The sequence below is a fragment of the Hemitrygon akajei genome, chromosome 3, assembly GCF_048418815.1.
Source record: "Hemitrygon akajei chromosome 3, sHemAka1.3, whole genome shotgun sequence".
NCBI classification, from domain to species: domain Eukaryota; kingdom Metazoa; phylum Chordata; class Chondrichthyes; order Myliobatiformes; family Dasyatidae; genus Hemitrygon; species Hemitrygon akajei.
In genome coordinates, this window is record NC_133126.1 from 114,414,682 (window position 1) to 114,439,714 (window position 25,033).

Genomic DNA, 25,033 nt, shown 5'->3' on the forward strand with positions numbered 1-25,033 from the left:
CCAGGCAGCATCTATAGGAAGAAGTACAGTCGACTTTTCGGGCTGAGACCCTTCGTCAGGATTTACTGAAAGAAAAGATAGTAAGAGATTTGAAAGTGGGAGAGGCAGGGGAAAATCCAAAATGATAGAAGACCGTAGGGGGAGGGGGAGGGATGAAGCTAAGAGCTGGAAAGGTGATTGGCAAAAGGGATACAGAGCTGGAGGAGAGAGAGGATCATGGGACAGGAGGCCTAGGGAGAAAGAAAGGGGCAGGGGAGCACCAAAGGGAGATGGAGAACAGGAAGAAGTGATTGTGAGAGGGGCAGAGAGAGAGAGAGAGAAGGGGGGAATAAATAAATAAGGGATGGGGTAAGAAGGGGAGGAGGGGCATTAACAGAAGTTAGAGAAATCAATGTTCATGCCACACACAAAATGCTGGTGGAACTTATCCTTGTAAGCGGAACAAGTGCTACACCTGCCCTTACACTTCCTCCCTCACACCATTCAGGGCCCCAGACAGTCCTTCCAGGTGAGGCGACACTTCACCAGTGAGTTGGCTGGTGTGGTATGCTGCGTCCGGTGCTCCCGGTGTGACCTTCTATATATTGGTGAGACCCGATGCAGACTGGGAGACCGTTTCGCTGAACACCTACGTTGTCTGCCACAGGAAGCAGGATCTCCCAGTGGCCACACATTTTAATTCCACATCCCATTCCCATTCTGATATGTCTATCCATGGCCTCCTCTACTGTCAAGATGAAGCCACACTCAGGTTGGAGGAACAACACCATATATACCGGCTGGGTAACCTCCAACCTGATGGCATGAACATTGACTTCTCTAACTTCCATTAATGCCTCTCCTCCCCTTCTTACTCCATCCCTTATTTATTTACCTATTTATTTATTATTTCCCCTTTTTTTCTTTTTCTCTCTCTGCCCCTCTCACAATCACTCCTTCCTGTTCTCCATCTCCCTCTGGTGCTTCTCTCCCCCTTTCTTTCTCCCTAGGCCTCCTGTCCCATGATCCTCTCTCTCCTCCAGCTCTGTATTCCTTTTGCCAATCACCTTTCCAGCTCTCAGCTTCACCCACCCCCTCCTATTTTCTCCTATCATTTTGGATTTCCCCCTCCCCTCTCAAATCTCTTACTATCTCTTCGTTTAGTTATTCCTGACAAAGGGTCTTGGCCTGAAACGTCGACTGTACTTCTTCCTATAGATGCTGCCTGGCCTGCTGCATTCCCACCAGCATTTTGTGTGTGTTGCTTTATTTTCTTGATTAATTTTTTTTCTTTAAGAGTTGCCCCAAATAAGCAGCTGTTCCAATTAACCAGATCCACTGTATATAAATGGGGTAGAGGTCCAAAGTCATCAGAAAGCAATTTATTAAAAATAGTAAAGCACGTTAACAAACTCAGATAATGCAAATAATCAGCTGGATAACACTTAATTTAAGTATTAAAAATAAATTAGTACAGTAAGTACATTTTATCAGTCAAAAGTATAAACAAATTGGCACCGCCAGTAAAGAAATAATCACAAAAAGGCTTGATAATCAGGCTGAACTCTAATCCAGACCAACAGCTGGTGCAGACATTAAGGAATGTTCCGATGATTTAGGGCTGTGCTCTAGTTACAAAACTGATGCCCAGTCATTTCACAGTAACTACATTTCTTTCCACTTATCTCTGATTGTTCTGCCTATACCACACACCTATAAGAAAACTTCCATCCTAATTTCTCTTACAAACACTTCATGTTCAGTTCCTAATATGACCCAAAATAATCGGCATGGTCCCTACAAGAATTTAAATTTTTGTGGAACCTGTGGATTGCACATTAAGCCCCAACAATAATGTTGTTGTTCTGTGACACTGGAGCCTAGTACGCATGTAGATCCTCACACCATGTCACTCTCTCTCTCTCTTTCACATAATCTCTCCTGATGTGTGATCTAGATAGGGAAGACACAGCAGAGGACGGTGTTGGCACATGAGATTTACAACTCTGGCCCAATGAAGGATACCTGCAGAGGTTTCTGGGATTTGGGGCCTGCTCCTGTGATTGGGCCTGGTGATGTTGGGATTTTACTCCCCCCAAACTGGGGATGATAGCAAAACAAAGCAGCATCATTCACCATTCCTCCAGTCCATTAGTCTTACATTCTAGCTTATTTTAATCCTTGCTGTAAAATAATAGCTGACAGCAAATGATTTTCAACAACAGATACGTCAATATTAATAGCAGGTATAAAAAGATTTTATTCCCAAAAAGTGTTTTTCCTCCCAACACTTGGGAGGAAAAACACTACCCTCCCAGCTTTTAAATGTCTGCTATTAATTACAAATACTACTTTTCTACAATCTCCTGCCCTGTTCACAATTTCACTTGCAATCATTTAACAATTTATGCTGAGCCTTATTTTGTTTTTCTTTTGTACCAATGGCAATAACATAGCTGCATGTAAAATTTTAAGGACCAACTGGCCAAACCTATTCATAGATATCCACTTCACTACTCTTCATGACAAATGCAATACTGCCCTAAATCCAGCCAATTTTAAGATGTTTTAATCTACATGTCCAGTAGTAATCCCTCAAGATTAAGCGGATTGCTCTATTTGACACAAATGTCAGATTTTTGAATATTATTGCAAAGAGCAACATCTGAATCTAGATGACCTGGCTTGCTTAACCATTCAGAACTGTATTTTCCGTCAATGTTCAAATAATTTCTCCCATGAGGCGGCGTGGCACGGCAGCAGCGGCCTTTCAGACCTGGTGTTACTTTAATTTAATTTTCTAATCTAAGTGTGATACACAATTTTCGATTAGGGTACATGGATAACAGAGCGGCTATCTATCATCACCTTCACAAAGATCTGCTGGCAGAATTACGCGACCTCGGCTTGCTGAGGGGAACGGGCCTACATTCCTCGGACTCGCCAGATGCTGGTAGCGGGAGATGGAGACGTCGTAAGAGATGCACGAGGAAGCGGAAGCAAGGCAGGTGGGCAGGGGTCCATGCCAGGCAAAAAGCGAAACCTAGCCAGTCGGCTCTCCCGTCCATTCTACTCTCCAATGTCTGCTCACTGGACAATAAATTGGACTACATCCGACTCCAACGAAATACTCGGCGGAGTACAGAGTTTGCTCTGCATGTCTTCACAGAGACATGGCTCACTGATGGAATTTTGGACGCAGCCATTCAGCTGGATGGACTTACCTTGTTTTGTGCGGACAGGGATGCAGCCCTCTCCGGTAAGACTCGCAGTGGTGGTGTGTGTGTTTACATCAATACGGAATGGTGTAAGAACTCTGTGCTGGTTTCCAGACACTGCTCATCACTAGTGGAGTTTGTGGCTGTTAGATGCAGACCATTTTATTTGTCACGGGAATTCACCTCTGTTCTTATATTCGGTGTCTACATTCCCCTTGGCGCTAATGCTAAGGAGGCGCTCTGTGAACTGTACGGGGCTATTAGCGAACTGCAGAACGCACATCCTGATGGACTGCTTATTGTCACCGGTGAATTTAACCACGCGAACCTTAATTCAGTGCTCCCCAAATTCCATCAGTATGTGGACTTTGCAACGAGAGGGGAGAACGCGTTGGACCTGGTTTACACAAACATCCCTGACGCATACCAGGCAGAGCCCCGCCCCCACCTCGGATACACAGATCACATCTCTGTAATGCTAATCCCAGCATACAGACCGCTCGTCAGGCGCTCCAGACCAGTTCAGAAGCAGGTGAAAACCTGGCCAGCAGGAGCCATCTCTGCTCTTCAAGACTGCTTTGAGAACACTGACTGGCACATGTTCAGGGAGGCTGCAAATGATGGCGACTCTACCAACTTAGAGGAGTACACAGCATCAGTGACCAGCTACATCAGCAAGTGCATTGATGATGTTACTCTGTCCAAGACCATCACTATACGTGCTAACCAGAAGCCATGGATGACCGCGGAGGTGTGTGCGCTGCTGAGGACCCGCGATTCCGCCTTCAGAGCAGGCGACAAGGCAGCTCTAACAACTGCGAGGGCCAAACTGTCCCGAGCCATCAGGGGGGCAAAGCGTGCACACGCCTAGCTAATCCACAGTCACTTCCAGGACAGCGGTGACACGCAGCGCATGTGGAAGGGCATCCAGGACATCACCAATTACAACATCACCTGACTGTGCAGGTGATGCCTCCCCCCCAAATGCGCTGAATAACTTCTACGTCCGGTTTGAGGCGGAAAATGACATGGCGGTGAGGAAGTCCACCCCTCTTACAAATGACCAGGTGCTGTGTCTCTCCGTGGCCGATGTGAGAAGAGCCCTGTGCAGGGTCAACCCATGGAAGGCTGCTGGACCAGACAACATCCCTGGTAGAGTGCTCAGAGGATGTGCAGACCAGCTAGCAGATGTTCTCACTGACATCTTCAACATCTCCCTGAGCAGCGACACCGTTCCAACGTACTTCAAGGCCGCCACCATCGTCCCCGTGCCAAAGAAGTCTTCAGTGTCCTGCCTAAATGACTACCGTCCCGTTGCACCTACATCCATCATCATGAAGTGTTTCGAGAAGCTCGTCATGAGGCATATCAAGACCCTGCTGCCCCCCTCACTGGACCCCCTGCAGTTTGTGTACCGTCCCAACCGCTCAACAGATGATGTCATTGCCATCACCCTCCACCTGGGCCTAACCCACCCAGACAAAAAAGACACATACGTTCGGATGCTGTTCATAGACTTCAGTTCAGCATTCAACACAATCATCCCTCAGAAACTGACTGGAAAGCTGAGCCTACCTGAACACCTCCCTCTGCAACTGGATCCTAGACTTCCTGACTGGGAGACCTCAGTCAGTCCGGATCGGGAGCAGCATCTCTAACACCATCACACGGAGCACGGGGGCTCCCCAGGGCTGCGTGCTCAGTCCACTGCTGTTCACTCTGCTGACCCATGACTGTGCTGCAACACACAGCTAGAACCACATCATCAAGTTCACCAATGACACGACCGTGGTGGGTCTCATCAGCAAGAACAACAAGTTAGCTTACAGGGAGGAGGTGTAGTGGCTAACAGACTGGTGCAGGGCCAACAACCTGTCTCTTAATGTGAACAAAACAGATGGTTGTTGACTTCAGGAGGGCACGGAGCGACCACTCCCTGCTGAACATCGACGGCTCCTCGGTAGAGATCGTAAACAGCACCAAATTTCTTGTTCACCTGATGGAGAATCTCACCTGGTCCCTCAACACCAGCTCCATAGCAAAGCAAGCCCAGGGGCATCTCTACTTTTTGTGAAAGCTGAGGAAAGTCCATCTCCCACCCCCCATCCTCATCACATTCTACAGGGGTTGTATTGAGAGCATCCTGAGCAGCTGCATCACTGCCTGGTTCGGAAATTGCACCATTTCGGATCACAAGACCCTGCAGTGGATAGTGAGGTCAGCTGAGAAGATCATCGGGGTCTCTCTTCCCGCCATCACGGACATTTACATTATACGCTGCATCCGCAAAGGAAACAGCATTATGAAGGACCCCATGCACCCCTCATACAATCTCTTCTCCCTCCTGCCGTCTGGGAAAAGGCTCCGAAGCATTCAGGCTTTCACAAGCAGACTATGTTAACAGTTTCTTCCCCCAAGCTATCAGACTCTCAATACCCGAAGCCTGGACTGACACCTTGCCCTATTGTCCTGTTTATTATTTATTGTAATGCCTGCACTGTTTTTGTGCACTTTATGCAGTCCAGTGTAGGTCTGTAGTCTAGTGTAGCTTTCTCTGTGTTGTTTTTTTTTGTGTAGTTCAGTCTAGTTTTTGTACTGTGTCATGTAACACCATGGTCCTGAAAAACGTTGTCTCATTTTTAATATGTACTGTACTAGCAGTTATGGTCAAAATGACAATAGAAGTGACTTAACTTGAATTAAAACTTCAATTTTAGAAAATGCTCAATGCTGAATGAACACATTTCATTGATAGCTCAAAGAGAATATATAAAACCGAGTATTGAAATAAGCCATTCGTTCATTTGCTATGTGCCATGTCATATGACATAGGTGATCATGGTCTTTGATTATTGATCCATGATTATTCTTGGCAAATTCTTCTACAGAAATGGTTTACCTTTGCCGCTTTCTGGACAGCATCTTTACCAAACGGGTGATGCATCTTCAAACCGAGTGCTTTGGCCAAGGTTTTGGTTATCTTCCCCAATATTTCCTACATGGCTCAGTATCAAATTTTATCTGATAATGCTCACCTAAAGTTTCCTTAGGGCATTTTAAAGCCTTAGTACAAATCATCCATGCAAAAATGGCCACGTGTGTCTCTATGAGATGGACACTGCCAGTGGAACTGCACCACAGCAAACAATCATTTTGTCGGTGACAGAATTGAGAATATTTTACCAAAATATGGGCAACTCATAATTTTCCAATGGGTACTGGACTAATGACTAAATGAAACCCAATTCTCAGATGATAAACTCTCCAGGAAAAAAACCCTCCAAATCATGCTACAGTAGAATGATTTAAAACAGCTGAAAAATACCATGCCAATTCATTGACTTTCAAGTTAATGAATGGAATATTCAAGCTTTTCAAGCCACTTACAGCTGTATTCCTCGATAAAAATCAATGCTAAACTCCTCTTGATCCATCGCAGTTTATAAAAATCGTTAACAAATATTAAGTCAATTACCAGTGGAGCTGATAATGGACCAAAAATACTATCTTATAAAGGTAGAGGGCATAGATATGTTAATAATTATTACTTTACATCTAACTTCAACAGGGAAGACAATGCTGTCAATCCAGTTGAAAGGAGGAGGTAGGTACAATCATAGAGAATTAAAATTTAGGAGAATATACTTAAGCATTCAAAGTAGAAACAGCACATAGTCCAGATGAAGCTACTGAAGCAGGGACTAAAATTGTGGATGTCCAAGTCACAATATTCCAAATTTCTTCTGAATTTGTGGATAATACAAAAGAACTGGTTGAGTGCAAATCTACTTGCTAAACTCAAATAAAATACAACACATGAGTTAAGCCTAACAATTAAAGAATGCCTAAATTACTGGTGGAAAAACCATTAGAAAAAATAAATTTGGTCAAGTCTAACTAACATTTGGAAAAGAATGGCAAGTTAAATGAAAGTTAAAGACAAATAGTGCTTGATGAACTTGATCAAGTACTTTAAAGAAGGTATTGTAAAATAGTGATGAAGGTGTTACATAACTTTATTGAAAAAGGATGATTGTGTAAATAAAAAAATGACTGAAGGACAAAAATTGGATAGTTACAAAAGTTACATTTCTAACAGTGCATATTATGTCTTCGGATCATTCTGAAGCATTTTATAACCAATGAGGTACCCTATATTTTTTTCCAATTTATGGAAGTGAGCTTTACTAGCAAGGTAGCTTGTAGTGGTCATCCTTTGTTCTCCTGAAGTACTGTCATCTTTCTGATGAAGATATGTCAGCGTTGTTAGGATTTAAGCACAGAGGATAAAGTAATGGCAATACATTTTCATGTTCAGATGGTATATGGGAATCGAACATGGCTTCCTTAAACCTGCTGCTCCTATTCAGGATACTTGATAACACTGTCCATAACACTTATAATCATTTTGCAGATAACAGGAATATGATAAGAGATGTAGTATAGTAGTAGGCCCTTCTCACTGAGTCCATATCAACTACTACTGACATTGTTATTAGCACCCCAGATCCTACCACCCACCTACGGATTAGGTAAATTTAGTGACCAATGAACCCGCAAATCTGCAGGTCTTTGACATGTGGAAGGTAACTGGAGCAGCCAGACATTAGATGAACCTGGGTCTCTGGCAGCAATTCTACAAATTATTTAGTGCAAGCATAGCAAGTAGGTTTACTGGATATGTCCTGTTTTATGAGGAATAATTTCCAAATTATTATTTGGATGCTTGGATACTAACAATTCTGTAACTGCTTGGCAATTGCTTGAGCATATCTTCAACATTACAACAAAGAGGTTGTCTTGCTTGAAGTGCATTCACTATTGTAATACAAGAGGAAAATGTTGTTCAAAAATCATTCATAATTTGGAATAAATGTGGAAAAACTGGTTTTCAGAGAAGTATTAACCACAGCACAAGTTTAGATGTTTACCAACAAAACCAGAGAATTTGAATTAAACTTGAATTTGAAACATTTCTAAAAACAGGTCAGCTGTTGTGACTTGAAACCAAAGAGGTAATGAAATAAACTGAACAGTTTGGAATTGGATAAACATTACAAGGGGGAAAACAAATTAGAAGACTAAAAGGGAAAGTTGTTGAATTGGATTAACTGCCTCAGCTAATTTGTCTTGCGTAGTTTGACTTGTTATATTTTAGAAGTACTATATAAATAAAATTGTTATGATCAGTCACAGGATCCCACGGAAGTTTGAAGTTGATCGTACTCAACCTCCACTAAAATGTGACCATTCTTCTAAAATATTTAATTGGATCTAAAGTGATTTAGATAGAGGTTGAGAAATGTACGGTAGAAATGCAAATATTGTGACTTGCGTATGTCCTGAACTGAACTTGCACATACTTTGTCTTTTGAAATCAAGGATGGAAAGCAGATTATAATACTCAAAGATTGTGGGAACAGCAATTATTTTGCATAAAGTGGGGATCATTGACTTCCTACAGGGAAAAATATCAGGAACAAAATGATTGATGCACAATATTGCCCATACCTAGTAGGAAGTAATGTATTTCATGGAGCAGAGACAATGCAAGCTGGAGCAAAATTATAAGAACCTGTTGAATATATCTACAGTAAATTGCTGAATAACAACTTGTGGTTACTTCCCTTCTGAATCCATTAATGTATTAAAGAAATCGAAATAACTCCGCGGACAGTTTCAATGCATCATAATACTAAGATTTCATGGCTTGCATGAGAATGACTAGGTTACATGGTCAGCACAACATTGTGGGCCGAATGGCCTGTAGCATGCTGTAGATGTTCTATGTTCTAAAGAATATGTTAATCAGAATCAGGTTTAATATCACTGGTATATACTACTGTGCAGAAGTCACATACAAAAAATTTGTAAAGCAAAGCTGTTTAGAAAAGTAATGTTTTTAAATATTAAAAACATTCTATAAAGAGCTGTAAGCCATAAAAAAAATCAAATCAGTATTTGGTGTGACCACCCTTTGCCTTTAAAATTGCATCAGTTCTCTTGTCGTGCAGTTTCATAAGAAAAAAATAGGTTGGTAAGTTGTTCCGAACATCTTGGGAGAACTTGGCACAGTTCTTCTGCAGCCTTTACCTATCCTGCTTGCTTCTGTCTCTCCTGGTAATCCCAGACAGTTTTGATAATGTTGAGACCAACCTTTGCGGAGGTCATACCACCTGTTACAGAACTCCTTTTTCTTCTTTCCCGTGAAGATAGTCCATAATGACCCTAGCCATTGTTCTGAAGCTGAATGAAGGTGGGATCAATCAGACCAGATGGTATTACATGATGGATGAGAATATGCATGTACCTCTTGGCATTGAGCATTCCATTAATTCTGACCAGATCACCTACTCCAAACCTGCAGGGGACATTCGCCATGCTTCACTTGGCTCCAGACACTCATCGATGTTGAGCTCTTCAGTTCTTCTACAGACTAACTGCCTACTTTGAGCTAAAACTTAAACATTTTAGAGTTCAGAGCACTTGCTGCCATTGGTCACCACAATAGTCCTTGTGTTTTTGTGCATAGGTGAGCCTCTTGCCTTTTTTTTTTACATTGGAGGAATGGCTCTTTGGCTGAAACTCATCCATGAGGACCACTTCTGAAAAGACTTCTTCAAACTGTAGAGGGGTGTCCTTGGATTTCTGTGGTTTTTGTTGAGTTTAGAGCTATAGCAGTGCTGGACTTGTTAGAAGCGATGTCATATTGATGTACATCTGCACTGTTTCCATGCCGATCACTGCTTTTTTGGTCCTCAACCTTGCCGGTTTCTTCGTGCTTCTTCAGAAGAGCTTGAACAGTACATCTTGCATGCCACAAAATTTCTGCTGCCCTGTAAGCGCTCCTCCACCACCCTTGACTATGCCTACTTGGTTCTCACCACTAATGCTGTAAGCTTTAAGCCTCTGCCTATACACTAGGCATAGAAGTACAGCCCAGTGATTGGACTTTCCAAGATATGGGTGTGGGGTGGATCATAAGTGTTCTTGATGGAGGTATAACCGTGGTCAAGTGTGTTGGCTTCTCTGGTTCCACAGGTAATATGTTGGTGGTAGTTGCTCAGAGACTGGCCTTGTTGAATGACAGGGAAGGCATCAGGGTGCAATGTATCCTGCCTACTGAATACGGTGCTCTGCTCTTCTGGTGCCTGTCTGATGTGGCCTCAGGTGAAATGAACACTGCCACCAGGATGATGACAGAAAACTCCCTTGGAAGATAAAAAGTTAGACATTTGACTAAGATGTTCCAGGTCAATGCACCATAATGAGTTAATCATCAAACATACTTCACCTCCTCTATCTTTAAAAGGCTCAACTGACTCAGACATCATACAGTGAATGGTGAAGCTACTGGGCTGCAGTGCTGTGTTGTAAATGTAAGCAATGTTTCCATGAAGCAAAGTACACACCATTGCCTGATGACCCTCTGGTATTGCAATCTTCATCTGAGGTCTTCAATTTTATTTTCCATAGACTTTACATTTGCCAGTAGTATTGACTGGAATAAGGGTCTAAGGCCTTCACGTTTCAATTGTACTTGAAGACTGGCATGCTGTCCCCACTTAAAGGGGAACTGCACTCGCTTCCAGAGTCTGCCATCCAAGGCCAACACAGGAATTAACAAAAACAAATGTATTAAGAAACCACAGCAAATGCGATATCAAAACAAATCTGAAGACTCTGGTTTGTATAGACAAGGAATCAATGACCTAAGCAAATGGATAGTGCAATGCATCCGAAATGTACCAAAAAAACAGCAGAAATTGTATTGATACATGCACAGAATAATACATATTTTATATCTACCATATGACTGAAATTGCTAATTTTACCTTGATGATTCCCTGCTAAATTTCAAATACTTGTGATTTTTTTTAACATTCAACCATGTTACCCACAACGGTATACCTGTTCAGTTAGTTATCTTCAAAGTTATTAAATATTTTGGTGACTATGATAAAAACAAATTGCTTTTACATTGGATTGGGAAGAATGTTAGTAAAGCTGAAGGTTTCCTTGACATTGGGAGCCAGAAGCAATTTACTGCTTCTAAATCCAAATAGTTTTGTGAATAATTTCTTATTAACCTGCTAAATCACATTAAACTTCCTTAGAAGGACATAATCTACTTAGAAAACTAGTTAATTATAAAGCAGGTCAGGTCAGTAATTCTACCTCCACATACTTGCTCCCCTAGGTAAAATGGATCATAGCTGGGATTGAGCTTTTCCTTTTAAAGCAGAACATTTTCAGGGACTGATTTTTTTCATTTAGAATGATAAAAGGTGATTTTTCCATGCAAGACAAAAGGGAATTATTTTTGCTGATGTAACTCCTTGACAATAAATGTCTACCATCTCTCTAACAAAACCAAACCCCTTTCTGTCAGCTTTGTCTTAATATCCACTGCTGCTGCTCAATAAAAATGAAATTTCTCAATGAATAGAGGCAGCTTCCAATGCACCTGGCTCAGCTGTTGCTGCCGAGGCCTCTGTTGGAAGGAGTTGACTATGGATACTGCATCTAGCTTTCTAGATATGTAAGCCTGGACAGTAGATATGGAGAGCAAGTTGCTGCCCATGTAGCAAGCTCCCTCTCCACAAATCTGGTGAACCCAAAGAAATGGCAGACACCGATATGGTTTGGTGTCAGCAGTATCGCAGGAGTTGCCCGTCAACATTGAACTCAATGTAGGACTGCCTTAGGGATATTTGTTATAAATATCCAAATAATTTTTTTCCTTTCAGCAGGTGAAAATAATTTACTGTTTGTCAGATGGGGTCTGGGATTTAAACAAAAAGTGTAATTTAAACCAGTGGCAGATATATACACAGAACTAGAAAAAACAAACATATGAAGTAAAAAGAACATATTGAGATACGGAAACTTGGTCAACACTGGAAAATAAATAAACCTGGTTTACAGTAAAGATTGAGAAAATGGCAGGAATGGAGGAATTTTAAAGATTGAGAATGAAGAAGCTTGGATTTCAGGAAGGAAGGAAGTAGACAGTGGGAATTTAATGGATAGAAAACAAATATATGTAACATTATGCTTTTAGAATACACATATTAGGCCAAGTTATAAATGTAGTAAAGGCAGATTTGTTTTAGTGGGAGTATTAAATTTCCTGAAATGTAGGGAATTTCTTGATGCATAGTAAAAAGGGTTCTACAGCAATAGGCCCCCACTATAAGTTAGGGGGAATGGAAGCCCATGATTGATCAAGATTCCAGACATGGTTAACGTCCTAACAGTACATTAGCTTTTATCTAATAATGACTATAACATGATTAAATTCAATTTAGTGTTTAAAATCATGGAAATCAATTATGAAAATAGATTTAGGTGAGGCTGACTTCAATGGAATGATAAAGACATTGTCAACAGTAAACAAGATAAAATGTGTAAATAGATAAAATGACAGAAGATCAAATGAAGGTATTTGTTAAAGAAATTGATGTACTCACATTATTTTCCCTAAGGAAAACAAAACACTAATAGGGATAACAGAACTAAAAGGAAAGCACACAAAACTGTGGAATTCCACACAGATTTTTGCTTCTGGGAGAGGTACAAATCAGCTACAAGAGTACGGAAAGAAATTTCTAAGCAATTTCAAAATCAATACACTGGATATAAAAATAGGCAACAGGAAATACTCTGCAGGCTGAGCAGCATTTGTATGAAGAAAAACAGAATGTTTTATCAGAACTGCAAAAACATAAAAGTAAAGTGATTTTCTAGTTTGAAAAATGTCAAAGGAGAGGTAAAGAAAACAATAAAGGATAAAGGTCTGTTACGGAATGGAGCACAAGAGAATTATAAAAATTCTAACAAAAAAGTCCATTCGGTCATTGTTGTGCCAGCCTTAACAGAGATGACCAACCTATTCCCAATCTGTTGCACAATCTTCAGTCATGCAGGTCATGATTTTTCAAATACAATTTTAATGCACTGAAGATTTCTACCTTTCCAGACAGCATGTTCTAGACTATACCTCCTTTTGGGGTGATTATTTTCCTGCTTTGATTCTCTCCAGTTCATCTTCCAATTAATAAAAATCTAGGCTCTCTGCTATTTAAACTGGAATCAGGCAGCTCCTACCAGCGTTATCTGGGTTCTTCCTAATCACATGCAAGCATCCTCTCAGGTTTCTTGTTTCAGAGGAAACAAATCCAGCCTAAGCAATCTGCAAACCTGTTCCACATCTTTTTTCAGAGACTATGTTTACTTCCCATAACTTGGTGATTCAAGCGATACATTCATCAGATATAGCACTTCTAATGTTTTACTAGTAGAGATTGAATAATTCAAGTGTGGAGATGCCAACTGAAAGAGTAGTAAAAGTGTGAATGGAAGAGGTACAGAAAGGCAGTGCTGGCCAGTGATGTAGTGGCGTAAGTTCCGTACTTTGAAGCGAATGTTCCCTGGCCTGCCCCTTGCATGCTTTCCGTCTGTGCTGGGTTGAGCGTCAAATTAGCAACTCGGCCTCGTAAGAAAAAAAAGCAGACAAATGCTAAGGAAACAGCAAAAAAATGCCGCCCGATCCGCAACAAGGAACAACAACAGAGATGATGAGTGAAATGTAACCGGAAATGGAGAGGATAATCAAAATGTACAATGGAACAAACAAACAAGAGTGGAGTGCTGATCATCTGAAATTGTCAAATCCAGTATCAAGTCCTGAAAACTGTATCAGGTCAAATAAGTGGTGATGCTATTCCTTGGTATTGAACAGTATTGGAAGCTACCTGGAAGCTCATCTTTGCAGTCCAAAAAGAGTTGTTCAGTGAAGTAGTCAATCCATTCAATGTTTTTTTAAAAATTCATTTGTGGGACTAGGAGCATGAGCATGTATATCAGTAGATTATGGGGAGGAATAGGAGAATGTCTGAAATCTCAAAATTAACATTTCCTAATTAGCAATAATGAAGAGTAAAATGACACTGAAGTGTGCCAAGTTGCAACACCCAAAGAGTTTCCACCTCAAAGGCTTTAAGAAAGAAGTGAGAACATTGGACAGTAATAGTTAAGTCACTTATAACATGCTCTCAATTGAGGAAGCAGTTCTTTTATAGTGGGGTTCCAACCTGGGGTCCATAGACCGCTTGGTTAATGGTAGGAGTCCATGGCATAAAAAAGGCTGGGAACTCCTGTTTCAGATTATAAAACTAACTGGGTTTCATGTCACAATGGGACAACCATACCATCCAAGTTCAACTTATACTTGCATTATTTCAAATTTACCATATGTTCATGTGCTTTCTTTTTCTAGTTCTGTTTGTCACTCAACTATTTAAGAACAGTGAGGAAGAAACCAGAACATTACAGATCAATTATCCCAACTTCAATTATAGTAAAATTATTAAGAGTCAAATGACTGAATGGCTTGAAATTTGCCTACTAACCAAATAGAGAAAACATGGGTTTGCAGGAGATACCATTCCTGATCAATAAAGGCAAGAAAATTGTTTATTTGGATGTATAAAAATTATTCTATATTTTAAATAAAGAAACCATTAGCTAAAGCTTAAGCAATTAAAGGCAAATTATTGATCTGATTAAGGAAAAGGCTGACTGGCAGGAGACAGTTGGTCAGAAGGCTGGGTACGAACAGTGATGTTCTTCAGAAACCAATATAAAGCTACACGTAATTGCATGTATGAACAATATGATGCATAGCTTTCTAGTCCGGTTTATTTATGTGAATGGCAGAGGTTCAATGGAATTATGATGATATAGACCAAAGTATTCAATTTACAAAGCTAATTGGTCGAATTTTCAATATAAACAATGTGAGAAGTAAAACAGAGAGAATGGATAATGTTTTAAATGGTGAAACTATTAAAGCACCAATAAGGAATAGGTGCAGATCATTAAAACAATAATAATAATTCTAAAGAACTGCGAAGTATTGGATTAAGAATGGTTTGATACAAGCTACTCTGGATCTCAAATCTTCGGAAGAATACACTGTCTGGTAATCTACAATTTGGGATAATTTCATTGAAGGTTTCAAGATATTAATAAGAATGCATGAAGGCAATAAGAAGAATCTATTTCTATTAGTTGAGAAGCTTGTACCAAAGGGCAGAATGATTTGTTAGTTAAGGAATATTGGACTAAAAAGCATTATCCAAAGTAAAAATGGAGGGCCAGATCTTTAAAGTATGAAGTTAGAAGTCACATTTGCATACAATGAGTGGTAAAAGTTTTGAACTGCAAATATTTGATGCTGAGTGCATGATTCATTACACTCTCTTGAATACTGAAGGCAACCTCTGGACTAAAACCTACATTAAATTAATGGCATCTGATAAATTCATAACAGAATTTCCAACTCTGATGAAACAGAAAACCTGAAGGATTTAAGAATATATACATTTACCTAAATTACATGCAATACATTTTTGTTTTGACTAAAATGAAACTGCACGGCTACACACATGGCCAATCAATAATTTTAACAGGACAATATTGTTCTAAAGCATACAACAATAATAGAAACTTTCTATTGATGGATCTTCCAAACTGAATATCTAACATACCTTGTAAAAAGAATTTCTCAGAATAATCATATGTAACTGTCAATGACAATTTCTGTGCATCTGTCAAAAAGAGGCTAATATAAAACAGAAAACTCTAGAAGTACTGAGGAGTATCTATGGAGAGAGAAAAGTTAACCTGAAATATTAACCTTGGCTTGTTTCCCTCTCCATGGATGCTTTTTACATCTATTGATTATTTCCAACAATTTATTTTTATTTCAGATTTCCAGAAACTGCAGTTTTGTTTGGACAGAGCTTGTTAGCTAAGCTTCAGCTTTTCCTTCTCAATTCACCCATGAGAATAGCTGCTATGTTGTATCCAAACCAGTTAAGAGTTAACACAAAGGTTGCAGATGTATTTGGTAACCATTTCTGTCAGCTAATTATGTGGCGGCAATGTGGGAAGAATGAAGTGTGATCAGTGTAAGCTGAGTGCAAATACTTTATGGTTATTGTGGACTTGGTAGCCAAAGGTCCTGATTCCATGCCATGTAGATCTAAATGTTCCAAAAATATATATTGCATGCATTACCATATGTTTCCACAAAACTCAGTTGTTCAACTCCAAGATTTTAGCTCCACCAATTACTCCAACATTGATTGTTATGTCTTGACTGATTGTATCTCTTAACCTCATCATCAATAAGGACTAAAGATTCAGTAGCATTGGTTACAGGGGAGCCAACAATGAAGGGATCTGAGATGATATTCATGTCCACACTCAGACTGATTAGAGATTAAATATGGTAATTTACTCAAACTCTAGTTGTCTTTCAGCCCCATAAACTCTTCAAATCCCTTCAGCAGATCACGTGCAACAACAATTTTTCTTTAAAGCAATTTTCTTCAAAGTGAATGCTGCAGCTCTTCATAGTGGCATCCTTGGTATATTTAATGTATTTTGAACTTGCTTTCAAATGTAGTTAAAACGACTTTGGGCATACATCTTCAACCAATCTGATGTGTTCATCAGATTAGCAGCCTATTTGTAGGATCAAACAGAAACAATGCTTTAAATTCACTGACTACAATAAGATTTCTTGTATAATGATTCCTTATCAAGAATGAAGAAATTTGAGGAGCACAGGTACAGAACTGATCCTATTCAATCCAACGTGGAAGAAGCTGCCATCATATGATCCAGTACACAAGCGTGAGAAAGATTGTTACCAGCTGCTGACATATGTCCACAATACAGTTGGCAGCACACCATTCAGTGAGCTTCTCCACTGGAATGATTCACCTCAGTGGTCAGCTGAAATCGTGAGTAGGCAGGCGCAGGTAGTTAAAGTTGATACACTGACAATACCTGTAAAGTATCAATTCTAAAGCACAAATATATTTTCACCTATTTATCAAGTTAGGGTGCTAATTTAGAAAAAAAAATCTCAGTTCTTGCTGTAAAGACACAATGGAGTGCTTCAATCAGTAAATAAAGTTCTCTGACACTGCTGGGGGCTTTTACCTCAGGTGCGGTGGGGAGGGCATCCTGGCACTGCCAACTCAAACCAGGGTCCCCTTGGTGGGCGCCAATCGGGCCGGGAACCCTTGGCCGCACGTGGCAGCTAGCTGGAGATGGCAGACCCGTCGTCGGCTTGATTTGAGCTTATCCAAAATGGGAGTTCCGAGCCCTCAATCTGCCAGGCAGGAGAACAGGGAACAGGAGAGAAAAAATACCCAGAGGAGCCACAGCCAATAAAACGCCAGCAGCTGCCTCTGCTCCTACCTGTAAACTGAAGTCTCGAATGTGAGCCATTTCCATGAGGGCCGGTACTGGTAGTCTCCGAGAGCAAGGACTGCAGCACAATGTCTACCTAGAGGCCCAAGAGGACATCGCCGCCTCCGAAGGCCGCCTCGAACCTCCGCAAAGCCCGTCAGCTCCTCACTGTTTGGGTCTCCAGCCCTCCTGTGCCCTCCGACTGCGCAAGCGCTCGCTCACCACGGAGCTTGCCGGGAATCGGAGTTCACATGCCGGCTACGGATCGGCGCTTGCCGCTGACGGCTGTACAGAGAACGACAACTCCCGGCATGCACCGCAGTGGCGCGGAGATTCCGGCCTGAGTAGGCCGCCTCGACTGGCGTCACGACACACCCTCCTTCTCCGAATCCCTCTGGAGCAGCCTCTTGTCACTCCGGCAATGATGTAGCGGCATCTCCAAAGGGGGATTCTCAGCTGGGAACGACCTTTGACGTTGTTTAAACGTCGTGGATGGCTTCGCAAAGGAAATGTGTCGCCTAAACCCCAACCCCAGAGACGAACCCAATAGAATTATCCCAGCTCGACAGACAGGGATTTCAACAGCATGATCAACCAAGAGGGATCCCAGAGAAAGAATGGCACAGGTTTTCCAAACCCTACAGGGAAAAAAACACAGCAAAAAAAGTTTTTTTTCTGTGGGGTGTAGAAAGTGTATGATGTTTGGAACCAATTACAAAACCCAATCTAGAAGCACGGCTGGGATTAGAAGCAATGGAACAATGTTAGTATAACTACCTAGAAGAAAATTGACAGTCATCAAAAATACAAAGCCCATTCAACACAGCTTCCCCGTTGAGGATATAAAATAACCCAGCGATTCAAATCCACAGGAGGAGGCTGTGAAAACCAATAGTAATACCAAGTTCACCAGGGGCCCAGTCCAGAAGAATGAAACAGGTGTGGTGGGATTAGCAAACCTGCAACAATAAGGATTCCAGAAAAAAGGAACAGTGAGAGCTCAACAGAGGTAGGTAATTGGAAGTCCCAATAAGGGTGTAAAGCCTAGAGAAAAATATAGAATAATATAGACCAGCAGGAATCTGAAACTCAAGGGACGAATGATACCCAGCCAAATCGGTGTATCTGAATCCTTCAGGGATAATGAGGTCAGAAAATGAACCCAGTAGTGTGTGCATATCTGAGAAATGGACAAAGTCAGGAGGACTGATGGAATAAGGTTAGGCTCTTACATGAGAAACCAGTGAATGACAGACTCTGAGAATCACAGCACTATACAAAGCAACAACTAAATGTATTTGAAATTAGCAGAATACCTGTTCTTTTAAATTGCAGTCCAATATGTGTATTAATAATCATACTGATTATTCACACGAGTGGTAATTATTACAATAGTAAATGGATAGTTCACAGTAACAATATACAGTGTCTTGAGTATTGGCTACTGCAGTATTAGCAGTCAATATTACTGATTTTACAGATCAATCCTGTGGTATTGTACTTCACAAAAGTTTGCATTTATTTATATTCTCAGAGTGCTCATGTTTTGCAACTTCAGCTGCATCTTCATTAAGACATATCAGACTGCAGATTTTAGAATTTGGAGGAACTTAGCATGTCAGGCAGCATCCATAGATGGAAATGAACAGTTGAACTTTCAGTTGTGATGCGATGCTCCATCTTCATTATCTCCATCGTATCAGCCTAACAGCCAGTTCAGGTGCACTCACACAGGATATAGTAAGCTGTCAGAAATATTTTTATAGGATGAAACTGAGCTTGAGGACCTGAAAGAAGATTATACTTGGAGTGTTCCTCTGTGGAAAGTGGAGAAGTTAATGCCCCCAACCGGCAGCACCACCTGTAGTAACTACCATTGGGGAGGGTTGTGTCAGTGATGTAATGAGCTGAATCCACTGGTCTGTACTTTCTTACATTCCTGTGAATTCAAATTGCTATACCAGACAAGGATGCAATCAGTCAGGATACTTTCAAGAGAGGAAGTTTGTGACAGATTGTGGAAAGCTGAATCACTTAATCTCCTAAAAAAAATAAGGACTTCCTTGTGATTACATCTATATGCTGAGCCCAGGATTGACGATTCAATATAACACCCAGGAATTTAAAGCTGTAGTTTCTCTCCACCGCTGATACCCCTAATGTAGACTGATGCATGTGCATCATCCTTCCCCAATCAATTCTTTAGTTTTACTGATGTAGTGTGAGAGGTTGTTGTTGGGCACCATTCAACCAGTTGTCCTATGTTGTTCTTGTACACTGAGTCATCACCCCCATTGGTCAATTTGTATATAGCAGTGAAGCTATGCTTCGCCATTCAGTCCCGTGTGTATAGGGAATAGAGTAATGGGCTAAGCACACAGACTTGAGGCGCATCTGCGTTGATGGTCAGCAAGAGGATTAGCTTATTTATCACATGTGCATCAAAACATTGAAACATACAGTGAAATGCATCTTTTTGCATCAATGACCAATACAGTCCAAGGATGTGCCGGGCAGCCTGCAAGTGCCTCCACACTTTCGGTGCCAACATAGCATGTCCACAATTTACTAATCCTAACCCTAACCTATATGTCTTTGGAATGTTGGAGGAAACTGGAGCACCTGAAGGAAATCCACATGCTCATGAGGATGTATAAACTCCTTAAAGACAGCGATGGGAATTGAACCCTGATTGCTGTTGTTGTAAAGTGTTGCGCTAACTGTTACGCTACAGTGCCATTGTTGTTAGCAATCTTCACTGACCGAGGATTGATTCCAACAGTGCCCTTTGTAATTTCTTGTTATTCCTCTCCACACCTTGTGGTGCATTGGGCAGCAATTGCCATTTCTTTAGCATTTGTTTTTTACGAGGCCAAGTTGCTAGCTCAACATTCAACCCTACACAGATGGAAAACATGCAAGGAGCCAACAAAGTTTGAACCCAGGACTACTTGCCTCAAAGTCCGGTGCAGATGTCACTACAACCCCAGCTGGCTTTTTATGATTTCTAAAAGTACCCAGATCCTCTCTAATAAAGTCACCATAGTTTGTGATCCTTTGTTAGCTTTTGCTGATTTACATGCAAGACCACCAGGGTCTCCCTGAGTCGTATACTTTCCAATCTCTCGTGATTTACTGCATATTCTTCATTTATGTTTTTTTTCTAACAATGATCTGAAATTTGTCTACATCACATTCTGTCATGATCTTGTCCCTTCAATCAGCCTGTATATATCACTCCGAAAGGTTCCAATAGACTGCAATCAGTAAGGATAGGAATCAACAACTCCTCTATAATTATTCTAAAACTGGGGCTCCATGTGGTTGTGTCCTCAGCCCCTACCCTAGTCCCTGTACACTTATGACCGCTTGTCTAGATTCTGCTCTAACTCCATTGACTAGTTTGCAGATGATAACAGGAAAGAAATAGGGAATTTACTAGTGTGATGTTACGACCACAATATTTCCCTCAATGTCAGCAAAGCAAAAGAGCTGGTCATTAACTTCAGGAAGATGGTAGTGCACATGCACCTGCCTGCATCAAAGGTGAGAGGGTTGAGAGCTTCAAGTTCCTAAGTCTGAACATCACCGATAAACTTCTAGTACTAGCATGTGGAGGCAACTGAGAAAGCACATTCTGCCTCTACTTCCTTAGGAGGCTAAAGAAATTTGGCATGCCAACTCTTACCCATTTTTATCAATGGATCATAGAAAGCATCCTATTTGGATGCATATTGGCTTGGTATAGTAACTGCTCTGGATGTGACCACAAGAGACTGCAGAGTTGTGGACAGGGCTCAGCATAAAATGGAAACCTCCCCTCCATAGACTCTGACTGTACTTCTCACTGCCTTAGTAAAGCAGCCAGCATAATCAAGTCCCACTCATGCTAGTCATACTCTGTTCTACCCTTTGCCACAGGACAGAAGATACAAAAGCCTGAAAGCTTGTACCACTAGGCTCAAGAATGGCTTTTACTGTTAACAGACTCTTGAATGAGTCTGCAAACAGTGAAATAGAAGTGGGGAGTTTAAGACCAGAGGGCACAGCCTCAGAATATAAGAACATTCCTTTAGAACAGAGGTGAGCAGGAATTTCTTTAGCCAGATGTGGTGAATCTGTGGAATTCATTGCCACAGGTGGCTGTGTCATTTGGTATGTTTAAAGCAGAGGTTGATAGGTTCTTGATTAGTAAGGGTGTCAAAGGTTATGGGGAGAAGGCAGAAGAATGGGGTTGAGAGGGTTAATAAATCAGACATGATGGAATGACAGAGCAGACTCATTCGGCCGAATTCGGCTCCTGATTCTCTTGATCTGTATGAACGGTATGCGAGATAAGTTTTTCACTCTATCTTGTACGTGCGATAATAATAATCCAATTCTAATTCTCATATCTCATCCTGCCAGCCAGCTTTTGATTATTAAACGTAGATATACTATCAGCAAATTTGGATATTACTCACTAGGACTGCAGATCTAGCTTCTTGTTACTTTGGAGCAGAACATTGGTGTAGTTGGTAGAGCTGCTACTTCACAGCTCCAGTGAGCCAGGTACTATCCTGACTGCTGGAACTGTCTGTTGATTTTACACATTTTCCCTATGGATATATGGATTTCCTCCTTTATCCCAAAGACATGTATGTGGATTGATTAACTGGTTCCTGTATATTGCCCCTGCAGCGTAGTCAGTGGTAGAGTCTGGTGAAAGTGATGTAAAGATAATTGGCGTGGGCTAAAAGACCTGGTTCCATGGTGTATAACTCCATGTATCTATGTATAAAGTTGAGGCACTGTGGCACCCCACTGGTTTACACCTCCTAACCCAAAAGTGTTTTGCCCACTAACCAATACCCAGTATATAATCTACAATTCTGTGTGTGCTAATATAAAAATAAAAAATACTGATAAAGAGTCTTCAGCCTGAGATGTTAATTTGTAAAGTGTATATTTTTGATTTTTCATTACTTGCGTGCAGTAGTTTTGTTTAATAATCTCTTGTGTGGCATCGTATCAAAGTCTAATTTCTTTCCATATTCATTGGCTTTCCTCTTATCCACTCAGTTGGCTACATTAAAAAAGCTTGTTCAGGTTTGTCAAACACAATTTCTTATTCATTAATCCATGCCAACTCTACCCAATCCTACATTATTTTTACGTGTGCTTTTCAAATCTTTGTAATAATACATCTTGTGTCTTCAGTGCTTTTTGTGTTGTTCCAGATTAAAGCATCTGCAGCCTCTTGTGTCTCCACAGATGCGGCCTGACCTGCTGAGTTCCTCTAGTGCTTTTTGTGTTTTTGTGTTGTGATAATAAATCTATTACTTTCACTGCTACTCGTGTTAGGTTAGCATTGGAGAATGTCCATAGGAGGTTCACGAGAATGATCCCATAATGAAAGGGTTAATGTATGAGGAATCTTTGATGGCTCTGGCTCTGGGTCTGTACTCACAGGAGTTTAGAAGAATGGGGTGGGGGAGGTTCTCATTAAAGCCTATCAAATATTGAAAGGCCTTAATAGCGTGGACATGGAAAAGATGCTTCTCATGGTGGGGAGTCTGGGACCAAAGGGCACAGCTTCAGAATACAAAGACATCCCTTTAGAATAGAGATGAGGAGGAATTTCTTGAACTAAAGGGCAACGAATTTGTAGAATTTATTGCCACATATGGCTGCGGAGACCAAGTCATTGGGTATTCCGGTTCCAGCAAGATGGTGGTGCATTTGATCGCAGCGACTTCTATGGGGTCAACAAAAGGTGCTATTGTCCTTTTTAAATGTATTTTTTTATGTTTGCAAGATCCTGCAAGACATTAAGAACAAAGTACTGCATGTCTACTCCATCAGCAAGTTGCCTGTTGGAGGAGGAAATGAAGGATCTGTGCATGGTGCCTCTGCTTGCATTGAAGGAGGCATACAGACTAATAGCGAGTATGTTCTTGGTTGCTTTTCTTGATATCGCAAGACCCGTTTGGGCAATGTTAATGATGAATGCCACAAGTTCGGTTTACTGATGTTATTGAGGGTGAGCAGATTCGGATGGCAGGGGTGTTGTGTAGCCTCGGTCATAGCGAGGACTAGGCTTGAAGCTGGGGTGTCGACTGTTTACAACCGCCAGGAGGGAGGAGTTCGGAGCTGGTGTGCTACACCAGGAGCGATGTGGTGTGGCATCCATGCTGGAGTCTGTGCTGCCCCCCTGTGTTCGCTCGGCAGTAGATAAGCTGTATTGTGGTCGACTGCAGATTTCTGCAGCATTCATGGCTCAGGTCTGTACAATTTTTTTTTACTTGGTTGTGTTATACTGATATCTTTATGTGCTTGCTATCTTGTATGTGTTATCTGCTATTTGTGCTTTGTGACTGTCAGCACTGTGTTTTGCACCTTAGCCCCGGAATAATGGTGTTGCATTTGTTTGTATTCATGTATGGTTGAACGATAATTAAACTTGAATAGAATATTTAAAGCAATAGTTGATAGGTTCTTGATTAGTAAAGATGTCAAAAGTTATGGGAGAAATCAGGAGAATGGTGTTCAGAGGGATAATGAATCAGCCATAATGGAATGGCAGAGCAGACTTGATGGGCCCAATGGCCTAATTCTGCTTCAATGTCTTGTGATTTTATGTTTTTAGTTCATAGTTCCCTGTCTTCTCTCTCCTAAATAATAACTTCCACCTTAAAGTTCCAACTCTACATAGTTGTAAAGTCCTGGGACACTGGAACACAGATTACTTCTCTGTACTCTGGAATAGAGGAGCATGACCATTAAGTTAATCTCAGTACGAAAAGCACATCATCTCAGCATGTCCAGAATTACTTTCTACCACCTTCCTTCTCTTCTTCCTGCTGCAATGTGGACACAGGCCATGTCTTCAAGATGTCCAGGTTGTTGAGGATACAAAGATGGATGACAAAGCATGAGACCCTGAATACAAGACAATGTGCAGATTCCTACCTTGAGAACCTAGGCGGCACTGAGCATGGGCTTGCAGATTTCTATCAAGGACAAGGACCCTGGTTGAGAGTAAGGAAAGCTGTGCTAATGGATAGTCTTTTAGCTCCAGGTGAGCATCCATTTTTATGGGTCAGTGACTGCAATGTAGCTGATGCAATAAGCTGCCTCATGGGTAACACATAGCTTCCTGGAAGAATGGTGTTGACAGGATTTATTTTATTAGGCTGGGAGAAACATCATGCACAATCTGTGTGCTCAGTTCATGAGGGACCTCTGTTTATCATTCCTTCAAGAAGTCCACAATCTTGGAAGATCCTTCTACCTATGGCACTCCTGAGACTCCATGTATGTAATGAGCAGTAAAGTCTAATAAATAACTTACATAAACCTCTGGAATGACATGAAAAGAGACTTCAGAATTCAGAGTGACAAAGGCTTTGATATTTACAGAATGCTGCAACTGGAGACTGATCTCTTTCATAACCACCTTAGGTTTTAGGCTCCTGGTCCATTCCTCTTTGGAAAGTTGCAGATAGGAGTGTGGCTCCTGGAAGATTGGAAATATCTACTAGGGACTTCCCATCTAGAGCCTTTTCCCGTCTCCTATGAGGTGG

The 25,033-nt window shown here is 41.1% G+C and overlaps 2 protein-coding genes across 4 annotated transcripts in view; one reads left to right on the top strand and one right to left on the bottom strand.

The window, feature by feature from the left end:
- Positions 1-17,668, bottom strand: part of stk25b (serine/threonine kinase 25b) — an 84,892-nt gene extending 67,224 nt beyond the window's left edge. For 2 of the 3 annotated variants that reach the window (XM_073040640.1, XM_073040639.1), the window contains exon 1: positions 17,478-17,668. In XM_073040640.1, the coding sequence (XP_072896741.1) occupies positions 17,478-17,513 (36 nt within the window). In that variant the 5' untranslated portion in view covers positions 17,514-17,668. Of the gene's footprint in view, positions 1-17,216; positions 17,336-17,477 lie in introns of those variants that run through there. The other variant, XM_073040641.1, reaches the window with a different exon arrangement.
- A 150-nt stretch (positions 17,669-17,818) lies between these two features.
- LOC140725323 (cilium assembly protein DZIP1L-like) overlaps positions 17,819-25,033 on the top strand; it is a 274,345-nt gene continuing 267,130 nt past the window's right edge. Inside the window, exon 1 of the mRNA XM_073040644.1 lies at positions 17,819-18,477. The gene's annotated coding sequence lies outside the window, so the exon portion shown is untranslated. The remainder of the gene's footprint in view (positions 18,478-25,033) is intronic.